The sequence below is a fragment of the Mustela putorius genome, unplaced genomic scaffold (genome assembly GCF_011764305.1).
Source record: "Mustela putorius furo isolate JIRA1106 unplaced genomic scaffold, ASM1176430v1.1 tig00000929_pilon_pilon_pilon, whole genome shotgun sequence".
NCBI classification, from domain to species: domain Eukaryota; kingdom Metazoa; phylum Chordata; class Mammalia; order Carnivora; family Mustelidae; genus Mustela; species Mustela putorius.
The window spans coordinates 1,232,042-1,245,553 of NW_025421520.1; the positions used below are offsets into that span (position 1 = coordinate 1,232,042).

Below are 13,512 nucleotides of genomic sequence, written 5' to 3' on the forward strand. Positions count from 1 at the left end.
CCCGCCGCGCCATCCCCTGCTTGCCTGGGTTTCTACGGGTGCTCGTGGCTGGGGAGCCGTCCCCAGCCGGGAGACAGAGTCGATGGATTCTTTTGTGGTCCTGGGGCACGGTCCTGGTTTGAGGGCGTCTGGGCCCCAGTGAACACTTGCCGTCTGCCCTGCTGCTGTGCGGTTGGAGACTCGTTTCTTAGCCTCGTGGAGCCTCCCCTTCGTCTGACTGCAATCCTCCTGTCATCCTGGAAAGCTCTGAGCCCTGAGGACAGTCGGTGCTGTGGGCCCGGGGTGGGGGAGGGTCCGCAGATGCCCACCAGCCTCCCGCGTGCCGAGACCGCGTCACGGAGAGCCCGCTCTCTGCGCAGATCGGCACCAGGAAGCGGACACAGAGAGAGACCAGCGCTTTAATCAACTTGCGTCCAGTAGGAGACGGTCTTAGATTACGTGTTGTACGTGGTGTGACTCGGACGGACAGACAGGCCCACGCAGAGGCCGGAAACAGACCGGCCTGGTCTGCCCCTGCCTGGCTGCCAGGACCCTTTCTTAGCCACTTGGCCAAGAAACGCAGCAAGCTCCCGTGTTCCGGCAGGTTTCAGGCCAGGCTTGCAGCCTGATGAAGGTAGGGACCCTCTGCAGAGAGGACAGGCGTGCGAGGTGCGCTTGGGACCCAAGTGGCTGCCAGAAACAGACGCTCTGGGCAGGCTGCCCGCGTGTGCGGCCAACGTGTGCGCAAGTGACCCGGGCCCCGTCCCAGGACCCACAGGCGAGAACCGCCGAGCACACTTCAAACATAGGAAAATGTTCTTGGTCAGCTGACGTTGTGGAGGACACAGCGAAGCCACACTCTGCGTCCCACACGCTGTGTCCCAGCGCTCCGGAAGCCAGCACTGCCGCCTGCACGGCCCCCCCGACACGCTCCGGATGGTCCCCCTCACCTGGCCTGGCACTGGCCGAGGGACGTGTGCTGATGGTAAATGGCAAAAGTCCCACCGGGCTCACAGGTCAGGGTATTAAAAACTGACCCCTTGCACTGCCTTCGACACTGACCGGGGCACCACAGACCCTTGACATCTGAAGGCCCTTCCGGGAGTGATTTTTTCTACAGTTCCCTGGGGGCTCAGACCAGGCCCTCCATTTCCATGAGGTCTGAGGGGTTTTCCGTGATGGGCTTTAAAAAGAGGAGGTTTTACACACCCCTGGGAGGCTCGGCCAGGGAAGCGTCTGCCTTCGGCTCAGGTCAAGATCTCAGGGTCGCAGGATGGAGCCCCGCATCGGGCTCCCGGCTCCGTGGGAAGCTGCTTCCTCCTCTCTCTGCTTGTGTTCCCTCTCTCCCTGTTCTCTCTCCCTCTGCCCCTCCTCCTCTCTTGCTCTCTCTCAAGTAAATGAGTAAATAAAATCTTTTTAAAAATTTTTAAAAGCAACATAAAAATAGGAGCTTCTATATTTAGAAGGTAAGCAACAAAGAACCCCCAACTGACTAACATATTTATTAGGCACCTACTGTGTGCAGGGGCCGCTGATAGGCTGGGAGGTGTGAGGCCCTAGCTAGGCCGCTGGGCTCAAAGAGGACCTGGCCAGGGACGGGGGGAGGCTGCCACCCGAGCCTCGGGCGCACAGCGGTTGGGGCACACGGACGCCCAGCAGGCTTACCCAGAACAGCCTCGGGGTCTGCTTGTTTACTGGGACTAACGGGTCCCGAACGGTAAATACTAAAACTCCAAGCCTCTTCTTCCTCCAGCGCCCCTCCCACAGTGGAAACCCAGACCACGGCAGCTGCCCACGGGCCCTTGTGCTCACAGGACCTTAGTGACAGTGGAGTGTCCTGTCCCAAGGCCTTGGGGCCCTGACACCTGCCCTGTGACAGGCGCCTCTTGCTTCTTCCCGTGGCGCAGGGGGACGCGGCTGGTGTCCTGCAGCCTGGCCGGGCTCCTCGCTGTCCGGGTCCTGAAGGCGCAGCTGTGCCAGTCTGGGAAGTCGGGGCAGGGACCGCCCACTGTTGGTGCAGACGCGTTTGCAGTGACCGCCCTGTCTGCATGCCTCTGGCCATCTTCGCTCGTCGGGGAGTCCTCCTGTCGAATCTCAGCCTGCGCCCCTTCCTGAGCAGAGGGTGGGGGGCGTGGACCGTCTTGGTCTTGCCAGACTGTACCGGAGATAATTGCCTCCTCTTTCGGAAACCCTGCTTCCTGTGGCCCGGCACGCACACTCCCCATGGCACAGAATCGGCTCCCCGTGCCTCCGGCCTCTGCCGGCCAGTGCGGGGCCCATGGACGGGGGCTGGGGCCGTCAGCGCAGAACCCACCCCTCCTGGCACCCACAGGGCGGGAGGGAGCCGGGGCCGGCTTTCCCAGCACCCACTTCCTGTGCCATGACCCGCCCTGCCCCTTCCCCCGAGCTCCCTGGTTGCTGGGTTTGACGGATCCTTGGATACCCCGGGCAGGACCCCCGCAGTCGGGGCCTCCTGTCCTCCTGCCTCCGCACCTGTCCACGCAAGGAAGCCCTTCAGCGGTTCCTCCACCCAGGCGGCCGGAGCGGACGGCCTGCCTGCCCCAGCACGGGCCGGCCTGCATCTGTGGACTCCCACGGCTGGACCCCGTGGCCCCCCGGAGCCCGGACAGCCTGCACAGCCCCCGAGCCTTCCACCTGCCTTCGCTCCTTCTGCGTCCGGGCCCATCTGAGGCACCTCTTCCGCCTCCCGGAGCTGAGGAAAACGCGCCGGCAGACGTTCCGGCCGCGTGAGGCAGACGCCGTCCCGGGCAGCCGTGCCGCTTGGGGCAGAGGGCTGGATTTTGTTTCGAAGGGAAGCCGGGTAGAGGCAAAAACAACGTTTCAGGAAACAAGGCCATGTCCTGAGGCGGCCCTAGGAGTGCTGTCCTTGGCCCCCTGTGCCTCCGGGACCGGGGCGGTCAGGTCAGGAGCTGCAGTGACTGTCGGCTCGGCTCGACCAGTCGCAGCTCGGATTTTATATTCCCTTCCTCCTTTGCTCCGAGCCAGGTCGCAGGCTCAGGGGCTGTGTGGGGCCCGGCTGCCTCTGCTCCCTGCGCTCCCCGCCGCTGCTGTGAACAGACTGACCTCGGGGGTGTGAGGTCTGGGGCCGCGACGCTGCCTGCCAGCAGCCCAGGCCACCCTCTCCGGACAGGCCCCGGCTCCCTTGCCCAGACGGGGTACGCTCCTCCCTGCCCCGTCCACAGCCACCTTGCCATACGCACACCACGAGCCATGAGGCCGGCTCGTCTCCTCTGCTACCCGGATGTGCCCGTCCCTGCCCGTCCCCAGCCCGTGCCCCCGACCCCGTCCCTGCCCGTCCCCGCCCGTCCCCAGCCGTCCTCAGCGAGGTGCCGCTGAGACACTTTGCTCTCCGCTCCGTCCGCGGATCCTTGCTCACCACCACCAAGAGCTCAATTTCTGGTTCCACACTCCCCCCTCTCCCATCAGCTTTCTGCCATTTGCACGTTGGACAGACGTGATTTATGTGTCTCCATCTATAACAATATATCCGACGGGGTCAGTACGGGCTCTGCCTTACCCAGGCCCCCCACGCGGACCCAGGTCTGCGCCGGGACATTCGGTGGCCCGTGGAGAGCAAGGGCTTCACGTCCAGCCCTGCTAGGCCTTCCCGGGGACGTCAAGGTGCTCACCCAGTACTTGCATGTAGACACGGGGCTGGAAGCCGCAGACGTGGACCCGGGAGGCTCCGGTCCTCTGTCCCCCATTGTCCGTAGAAGAGCCAGAGGTTAAGAAGGGGAAGCAAGTGACCCCAGGCTGCCAGCAGGAGACCCGACCAGGAGGGATTCCCATGCCCAAGAGCCCTGGCAAAGAAACGTCACCGGCGGCACGGCTTTCCTCCACAAGTTTTATTGGAGAAGCTTTAAAACAGTCAAGTAGAAATGACCACTGGGCGGTGGCCTGCAAACCCACCACCCAGCTCCCGGCAAGTCTTGTGCCGATTTTCCTCGTCATGTTCGTGCTTTACCCATTTTTTGACTGAACTCTTTTTCAAAGTGAGCTTTAGGCATCGTGACATTCACATAAATACTTCAGCCTGTGCCTCCTAAAAATAAGGATGTTCCATTCTCCTACGTTCCTACAGCCCTGTCGCTACAGCTAGAAGCTGAGTCTCTCGTTCTGTCCATCGCCAGCACCGCGGGCACCTGCGGATGGCGGTGCGTGACCACGACGTGATCAGGCGGAGCTTCCCTCCTGTGCGTCTTCTGAAAACAGCCCCTTTTGTTTTCTGACGTGACTCGTCCCTAATGAAGCCACTCTCCCACTGGCCACGTGCCCATTCCGGCGTCGCTAACGGCCCGGCCGGGAGTCTGACCGTCCCGACGGGTCCGCGGGGCGCTCACCTGCTGCCCCCCACGCTGGCCCCATCCCGTTCGGGTCTCGCGGCCAAGCCCCAGGGCCAGTGCGCCGTGGGCCTGAGAATGGCCGCGCCAGTCTCCGCAGCTCCAGCGGCCGCCGTGAACGTGAGCTGCGGGCGTGCTTCTGTGGCCTCCGGAAGACTCGTGAACGCCTGAGCCCGATCACCGGACTGGAGTGAGCAGTTCCGCCGACCATCCCTCAACCCCGTCTCTGCCCTTCCGGGGTTGGAAAGAGATGGTCCAGGCAGAGCCGTAATGGATACCTTTTCTCCAGATCGCCTGTTAACATGGCTTCCTCTGCACCAGAGGCTTTGTACCTGGTGAGCTCTTTAGGTCTAAGCGAACGCAGCTGAAACGGCGGTCGGTCATCGTCCTCTGTGTTTCCCACCATCAGCCCACGGAGGGCGTCAGCCTTCCCTGCGCTGCTCCTATGAGGTCTGCGCCCTCGCGTGACCCCTTCCTTGGATGGACGACCGCACGTGGCCTTCGAAATCCCGCACGTCCTGTGCTCTGGGCGTCGGTCCCTTCGTTACCCGGGATATTTGCAGCCATGCCCTCGGGGCCCGGACGCCGAGCGATCCCGTCTCGGGGGCTGGGCTCCCTTCTAGAATCTCGAACCCAGTTCTCTCCCCCAGCCAGCGTTTTCTTTCTGGCACCGACACTCTAGGATGAACTGGCCACGTTCCCCTCAAGGTTGCCGTGAGTTCAGCGATGCTTTCCTCATTAGAAGTCAGTGCGGGTGAGTAGTAACGCTCCGCCGTGGGCTCCCGGGACCTCGGGAAATCAGGATTCGAAGCGGCACTTCCCGTCCCCAGCCCCACGCTTCCCCCCCTCCCCCCCCGCTGCTTCCCACCCTCTCCTCGGCCCCGTGTCCATGGAGAGCGCTCACATCGGCGCGGGGAAAGGTCCAGGAGACGCTGACGGACGGCCTTCCCTCAGCAGGAACGCTGACCTCGCCTGCGTGGCGCCCTCTGACCCGGGGGAGGTGCTGGCCGCTCGGGCCCAGTCGCAGGGTCGGAGGAAGCCAGAAGCTGCTCCCACGTCCGTTCGTGGTCCACCGTCCCCAGGGCCACACCCCTTCCCCCCGTGGAAAGGGCTAGTTCTGTGGGGTGTCTGGGAGCTGCTCCCCAGCTCTGATACGTTAATCAGCAAGCTTCCTGCCGTGCTCTCTTCTGTTACTTTTCCAGAAGCATCCGAGTGTGCAAGGCCTGGGGGTAATAATGTTGTCTCGGCGTCGCCAATGGTCAGGGGACACTCTGTCCACCTGGGTCCCCTTCAGATGTCAGGACCATCCTCAAAGACAATGGCTTGGGCCCACCGTCCACCCCCGAGTCCCCCCCCGGTCAGCATGGGTGCAGGTGGGACTGTGCTCCCCACAAACCCAGCTCTGTTGTTCGAATGTGTGTGTCTGCCAGCCCCGGGGCTGCGGGAGCCGCGCCCTCCGCCACCTGCGGCCGTGCATCCCCTCATCCTGGCCACGTGTGTGCCGTGGTTCCGCACACGAGCAGAGGGGCATCCGTGGGCGCCGGCTGCAAGACTCAGCAGAATCGTGCGGATGGCGTGGCTGTGCTCGCGTGGCGTCCGCTCTCGTCACGGGTGTGCGTGCGGCCCCGTTCCCACGAGATGCCGGCCGCACTGCCTCCCTCGGCTCTGCCCTCCGCATCGGATGTGGCGCCCTGCGAGTGTGCTCGGCAGCCAGGGCCCCGACACCAGCGTGGGAAGAGCGCTCCTGCCACCCGCCGCGGCGGGCCACTTGCGCGTCCCGGCAGGGCCAGCGCCCGCTTCCCCACTCGGCCCGGGCTCCAGGTGCGACCCCACATCCTTCTGCCGAGCGCTCTCGGAGAATCCGGATTCTCTCCCGCTGCCAGCACCCCTTCCTGATGGTCTTGCTGCGAGAGACGGGGAAAGTGCGTCAGAGAACACGCGACAAGCCTGGCAAGGGGAAGGCCAGTCAGTTGTGCGGAAGCTGTAGCAGGACGGAGACCCAGCTCCCCGTGTGCGGCCCGGGGCGCCCCAGACCACAGGCCACAGCAGCGACAGCAGGCGGCAGTTCTCGGCCCCGGGGCCGACGTCGGAGGCTCTCAGGGAGCCCCTGCTCCAGGCTTGGCTCTGCGTCTCCCACATTGTCTTCCTTCTGTGATGGCCTCTCCGTGTAAGGACACCAGACACTCCACGTGGGGCCCGAGCGCCCTGGGGTGGGGACGCCAGCAGACAAGGATCAGTCGGGTCAACACTTGACCCCACAGGGGCCAGGTGGTCAGTGCAAGGCCCCAGACACCGGGAACCCCTGGGTCGGTTCCTGCTTGTGCCGTGCTCTGCACACACGCCGCGCACACAGGTGCCTTGTCCCCGGGCTGTGCGGTGGCGGGCGAGGCCCGTGCGCGGCTGTCCTGCCATGGACCGGCCCTCGTCCTCTGCACTGTCATTCCCCTGGAGAGCAAGCTGCCCGTCCGATATGGGGATTGGTTTCTGAGAGACCAGTGGCAATGTGGCCGCCACAAGGCCGACCAGGCCGTCCTGGGGCTCCGAGACCTCCCCTGGCTGCATCCGGACACGAGGCTCTGTGCTGGGTGACGGGCAGGGGGGAAGGATGGGCCGCGTTCCCTCTCCAGCTCTGGATGCGGGAGGGCGCCCTGACTGGGGTCTCACCACAGAGACCACCCAGACGCAGCATCGTGTGCGGACCCGAGGGGCGCTGAGCGGAACCCTGTTGCTTTCTTCTGGAGGTTTGGAGACCTTTAGAGTTTGAGCTGAGGGTTTCCAGCACGCTTACCGAGAGCAGAGCGCCCGCTTACTTACTGAGGAAGGGAAGGCCACGGGAAGATGCTTGAACCAGCCTTTCTGGAGGACTCACGCTTGAGAGCAGCTCTGTTTCCTGACCTCACTGTGGTCTTCCACTTCCCGGGTCTGCAAAGAAGCACGCTGTAGCTTGTAGCTTGTAGCTACTCAGTCTCGAAACCAGTCTGCAGACGTTTATAGCTTTGCTCAACAATGCCAAGTCCAAATCAGCAAGGACATTGCCATGCAGAACTGGCCGGGATCGCTAGACCAGCTTCAGCGGCTGGGAGCTGGCAGCAGCACAGCGCTGTAGGCAGTGTTCCCAGTGCGCCAGACGGTCCACGGACCCACGAAATCTGAGGAGAAACTGGGGGCCGTGGACGCCGCTGAGCTTCCCTGGATAACGGGTCTCTGTAAAGACTCAGCCCCGACTCCACAGCACATGGCACTGGGGGTCACCGGACATACCGCATTTCTGCCAGCCACACTGCCGAAGTTCAGGGAACAGCAGCCAGCAGGGGAGAAAGTCATGAACCAGTGGGAGGCCCCACGGGGACATGGGCAGAGCACTCGGCGAAGACTTCCCTCACGCGGTGCCAGTGTCCACCAGGACCCCACACGTGCCTCCTCTGAAGGCAGTCAGTGTCCAGGAACACATCTGCTCATGCTGTGAAGGTGATCGACCGCGTGGATCAGCTCACTTGGCACGAATGACGTAAGCAGGAGCCTAAAGAAACAGGACCCTAGTGCTGCAGGACAGGTTAAGGAAGCCTCCCCACGCCGTCCTTGAACAGCTCACGTGGACACGTCCCTGATGACGGCGAGAGCGGGGCGTGCCCACTTGCGGCTCGGCCACAGGCCTCCAGATGTGTCCTGGGCTGCCTTCATGTGCTCTTTGTCCCACTCATAATCAAGAAGAACTTCTAGAACTTGTTTCTTCTGTTGGCATTTACGAAAATCAGTTCAACCTAAAATGGGGACAAAGACCCCCTTCTATCCGTGGCACCGCATTCCCGGAAGAAGAAAGGGTATGTGTGTGTGTGTGTGTGCGCGCGCATGTGTGTGTGCGCATGTGTGTGTGTGAGAAACTACTCTTGAGCAGAGAGCGCGGAAGACGCTTGAGCAAGGAGTTGAGCAAAGGAATGTGCCCTACACGTGTAGGTACCAAGTTTCCTCTTGGTAAGTGTCTTTCTCCTCCCCTCCCTGACAAAGCTCACTATTGTGGCCCTCATGAGAGAAAACAGCTCCATCTTCGGGCCTAATACAGACAGGAGGACACTGAGTTCCCATTTCCTGGCTCCCGAGCGGGGTCTGTGAGAACCGGAGAACACATGGCCTTCTCAGTCGAAGGGCAGATCCCCAGGTGGCTAAGCGACCTCGCTCCGCGGTTGCGGCCCCCATGTCTACTCCCGGGGCAGGGGTGCGTGTTCCCACGGGCCGTGCTCAGTCAGGGGAGTACAGGCAAGGGCGAGGACCATTTGCTCACAAGCCCTGTCCCGCGCCTCCGGCGTGCTCAAGTGGCCTCAAGGGACCCTGCGATCCTGCCGGGCCACACAGACTGGAGGCAGCCAGACTCCGCTCGATGGCAGCTTGACGTCCTAGTGCTCACTGACCCCCACGTCAGCCGTTTTAAAAAGACGAGCAGGAAAAAGCAAACCACAAGATAGTTGAGATTTGCCCAACCCATCGAAGCCCCCCGGCAACGGCCGCGTCCCTCTGCTGGGCTCCAACCCTTCCGGGGCAGCTCCGGCTGCTTCAGAGGGAGGTTCGGATGGCCTGATCTTACTTTTAAAGATGTTATTATTAACTTATTTGAGAGAGAGTCAGTGAGGGAAAAAGAGAGTATGAGGGGAGGGAGGAGCTGGGAGCCCGACATGGGACTCGATCCCGGGACCCCGGGCTCATGACCTGGGCCGAAGGCAGACGCTCGACCTATGAGCCACCTGGCACCCCCACATTAAAAACAAAACCAGATCACCGTTATCCTTGAAATGAGCGTGTTGCTGCCAAAGTCAGGTGTGTGGTGGAGGCAGCGGAACTCTGAGGCGTTCGCGGTCCTTGTCCCAGACTCAAAGGCGGCTCGGAAAGCGCGGCCCAGAGGAAGCAAGCACAGCTGAAACCGCGCTTCCCGGGGCCGCTCGGAGCGCAGCCCGTCCTCTCCGCCGGGCTCGGGCGCGCCAAACGGCCTGTCTCCTCAGCCGTCCGCATGGAGGGTGCAGCCCGACGTGAAGGGCACCCAGCGGCCCCCAGGCCTGCACCTGTCCGGCTGGGTAATGTCTGGGGCCTTCGCAGCGTGCCCCCTGAGGCCAGAAATCGGGGGCTGCGGTTCTTCCTGCCTAGACCCCTCCCGTCCCTTCACCCGTGGCCCTGATCTTTGTAAAAGGTTCTCGGACCATCAGGAGGGATCCCACTGCTGCGATCAACGGCGCCAGAGGTTGGCTGTGACAAACCTGTTTCCAACACAGCAGGGCCCCCAGAAGGCTCTCTGGAACCCTTTAGAAGCAGCCAAAAGTGCCGCTTTTTAAAAAGTCCAGAATCCTGTGTAGGCTGCAGCGGGAGACCCAGAGTGTCCTGCAGAAACTGCGCTCGTGTCTGAGCAGCACAGCACGGTCTCTAGCCTGACGTGTGCATGAGGCACCGCCCTGCGTCCCCTGGGCTTGCGGAACCTTCATGGGCGTAATGTAACGGGGGCCAGGCTCAGTCTGCTGGCCGCGCAACAGGCCAGTAAGCCGAGAGGCAGGGTGGTGAGGGAAGGAAAGCGACTTCATCCAGAAACCCAGCAGACCAAGATGGCAGCCTGTCATCCTAAAGAACCAAATGGCCTCGCACAAACACAGGCTTCTTTCATGTTGGGACAAGGGGATGCCAACCAGTGCGGCCACTCTGGAAAACCGTGTGGAGGTTCCTCAAAAAGTTAAAAATAGAGCTTCCCTATGACCCAGCAGGTGCACTCCTGGGTATTTACCCCAAAGATACAGACGTCGTGAAAAGAAGGGCCATCTGTACCCCAATGTTCATAGCAGCAATGGCCACGGTCGCCAAACTGTGGGAAGGACCAAGAGGCCCTTCAACGGACGAATGGATCACGAAGATGTGGTCCGTACACACAATGAGTATTACTCAGCCACCAGAAAGGATGACACCCAACTTTCGCACCGACATGGACGGGACTGGAGGAGATGGTGCTGCGTGAAGTAAGTCAAGCAGAGAGAGTCAGTGATCACATGTTTCGCTCATACGTGGAACGTAAAGACTAGTGCGGAGGATCATGGGGGGCGGAGAGACAACAGGTGGGAAGAAGTCAGAGACGGAGACAAGCCATGAGAGACCCTTGACTCTGGGAAACAGGGTTTCAGGGGGGAGGAGGGTGGGGGAGGGCCGCGGGGGTCGGGCGCGAAGGACGGCACGCGTTGTGACCGGCAGTGGGAGTTACGCGCCACTGGTGAACCACTGAACGCTACGCCCTGAAATAACGATGTTCTACATGTTGGCTAATTGAGTCGAAATAAAATAAGGAGACAGAAGAGGAAGGGGAGGGGCTGGAGTTCGAAGGTGACTGACGGCTGCCGGCATCCCAGGGCCAGAAGGGGTCGGGGCGGGGGACGCTGAAGCTTCTCTGTCCCGGTGGCTGGATCTGTGCGGCGAGGCACCGGCCGTGAGTGTCCTATAACCCTTGGACACAGCGACTTCCGCACACACTTCGTATGTCCTTGGGGGCGAGTGGGTTTCGGGGCGGTTTGCCTGAGTCTCAGCCGTCAGCCAGCTTCCTTCAGTGACTGCGCGAGCGCGCAGGGCTGAGCGGAAGCTTCCGAGCTGCGGGTCTCAGCTGCGGGAGAGGCGGGAGCAACACGGGGCCGGCGCCCTGCGTTTAGCCTGCACAGGAGGGTTTGCGGCGTATTTAGGTGTCAGAGTTGACCGAATTTTCTGGTCAATTTTATTTCAATTTCCTGCCACGGCCAATTTCCACTGTCTCAAGAGTAAGTGTGTGCAGGATCCCGAGGCGTTGAGCACCTGGGGTTTTTGTATCATTACTCACGCCGTAGGGGCCGCCCCCGCAGCTGCCGTCATAAACGCCTTCCGAGCACCTCTGGGTAGAGACCTTACGCCGACGTCAGCCTGTCACGCAGCGCGTCGCCCGTCCTCATCTCTCGACGTTCCTCATCTATCTCATCTTTACTGGAAAACAGCTAACGTCAGGATCTCAGGAGAACCGACGGGATGACGTCCCGTCCAGCGGACTCGCCAAGTTTCCAAGCCCCAGAGTTGTTGACAAAAAAAATGTTTTAAGTAAAACCTTCTAGAGAAATGAAAGACGTCTAAACCGCGGCACGGTCTGCAGGCTTCCCTGCCGACTGCCCGAGCGGCTCTCCGGGTTGGGGGCCCGGAATGGACACTCTGCGGGGTGCGGGGCTGAGGTCAGACACTCACAGTCCCTGGCTTCCAAGGCACCAGCCAGCTTGTCTTTCGTTTCTCAGAAGAAGAAGGTGGGGCTGTGTGTGGCGCCCGGAGGCACTGACTGGAGCCCAGAGAACAGGCTTGAGCCGCCAGGTCTGGGGCCTTCAGTTCTCAGCTGCGCCTCGTGGAGGACGGAGAAGGAGGCCGCAATCCGGGGGAGGCGGGAGGAGGAGGGGGTGTCGTGGGTGTCCCTCCCCTGAGCCTGTTACAGTCCCAGCAGGCACCACCCTGCTTCCCGCCACCCCTCCTCCGCGTCCCGCTGAGGGTGCAGCTCGGGAAGTTCCCGGAAATAGGCAAAGAGGGATGTCACTGTGCGCAGGCGGGTGGTTATTCCAGAATCAGGATGAAGACTAATTCATGGGCCCGACGCACTAGGCGGTGGCGATCCCGCGGCGCTGATCCCGGGAGGCGTCTGGTTGCCACGTCCGTCAGGTGCCCGCGCGCTTGAGGCCTTCCCTGCACAACCCCTCTTCCGTCTTCAGCCACATTTTCTATTTCTTCTGTTCTTTCTTTAAAAGAAAACTGTGGGGGCGCCTGGGTGGCTCAGTGGGTGAAGCCTCTGCCTTCGGCTCAGGTCGTGATTCCAGGGTCCTGGGATCGAGTCCCGCATCGGGCTCTCTGCTCAGCGGGGAGCCTGCTTCCTCCTCTCTCTCTGCCTGCCTCTCTGCCTGCTTGTGATCTCTCTCTGTCAAATAAATAAAATCTTTAAAGAAAAGAAAAGAAAACTGTCATCTCCAGAGCGGAACAGTTTCCAGACCACAAAATTGTATACAGAGGACAGTTGCCTGATTCCTGGGTATTCACGTGGAAACCCGTCTGCTGTGTGCGGCCGCATGCGTCTGCCGGCTGAAGGGAGACCCCAGAGAAAATCCTGCAGCGGAACCCCTGACCGCGGTGTCGGACTCTAAGAAAAACCCGGAAGACCGCGTTCTGCCGGACGAACCGCAGTGTCCCCGCCACACCCCTGCTGCTCCAGCCCGAGCTGAAGGAGCGTGAATGGAGGCGCGGCGGGGGGTGTGACCCATCGTGGCCTCCGCAGAGCCCCAGGGAGGGACAGCAGCATGGCAGCTGGCAGCCCTCGAAGGGCATTCGGTGTCTGCTGTCCCCTTAGGTGGCCCCTGGGGACACCGGCCTGTGCGCTCCTCTAACTTCCTGTCTTTGCTTGCAGACGATCACTCCAGGATCCTGCTGAAATCCGAGAACAGCCACAGCAACTCGGACTACATCAACGCCAGCCCCATCGTGAGTACCTGCCCCGGGGGCCCCACCCGTCTTCAGTCGCGAGCCCCCATGGTGTCAGCCGGGCGACTAGTCAGCTAGTGGTTTGTCTTGACCGGGTGACCTGCCTCAGCCGGTGACTAGGGAGCCAGGTAGTCTCAGCCAGGCACCGGGCTCAACCAATGACTGGTGAACCAGGTCATTAGTATTTGCCAGCCAGCTAGGCTCCACCTGGCCGTTAATCCTAACCAGGTGAGTCCTCTCAACCAGCCGGCCTGGGCCGGGGCCTCCCCAGGCAAGAGCAGTCCTGGGCCCCCTGGCTTAGGGGCCCAGCAAGAGCGGCCGCTGATTTTCTGACGGGAACCCACGGCTTTCAGGAAAATCTGGGGCGTTTCTCCCTTCCAGACCCACTTGTTCCCTGTGTGTTCCGGGGCAGCGGAGACAATCAGCCCCCAGCCCCGCCCTCGTGGAAAGGCTGGCGGCACCAAGGCAGACGCACGGGCTGGTCCCTGCGGCTGTTTCCGGGTGCAGCCCCCAGGACAAGCAGCGAGCTGTGCGCGGGGTGGTGCCTCCCAGGCCAGGCGTCCTGCGAACAGAACCCCTGGGGACCCCCGTGACCCACAGCACCCAGAGGATCCCGCGCAGCCCACGCCGGCATGAGCCCCCGGGAGAGCGGTGGGAGGGGGGGTCGGAGCAGCCGGAGGGG

At 62.0% G+C, this 13,512-nt stretch overlaps 1 protein-coding gene across 1 annotated transcript in view; it reads left to right on the forward strand.

Annotated features, from left to right (window-relative positions):
* PTPRN2 (protein tyrosine phosphatase receptor type N2) overlaps nucleotides 1-13,512 on the forward strand; it is a 612,016-nt gene that overhangs the window by 557,123 nt on the left and 41,381 nt on the right. The window contains exon 14 of the mRNA XM_045086284.1: nucleotides 12,757-12,830. Within this exon, the coding sequence (XP_044942219.1) occupies nucleotides 12,757-12,830 (74 nt within the window). The remainder of the gene's footprint in view (nucleotides 1-12,756; nucleotides 12,831-13,512) is intronic.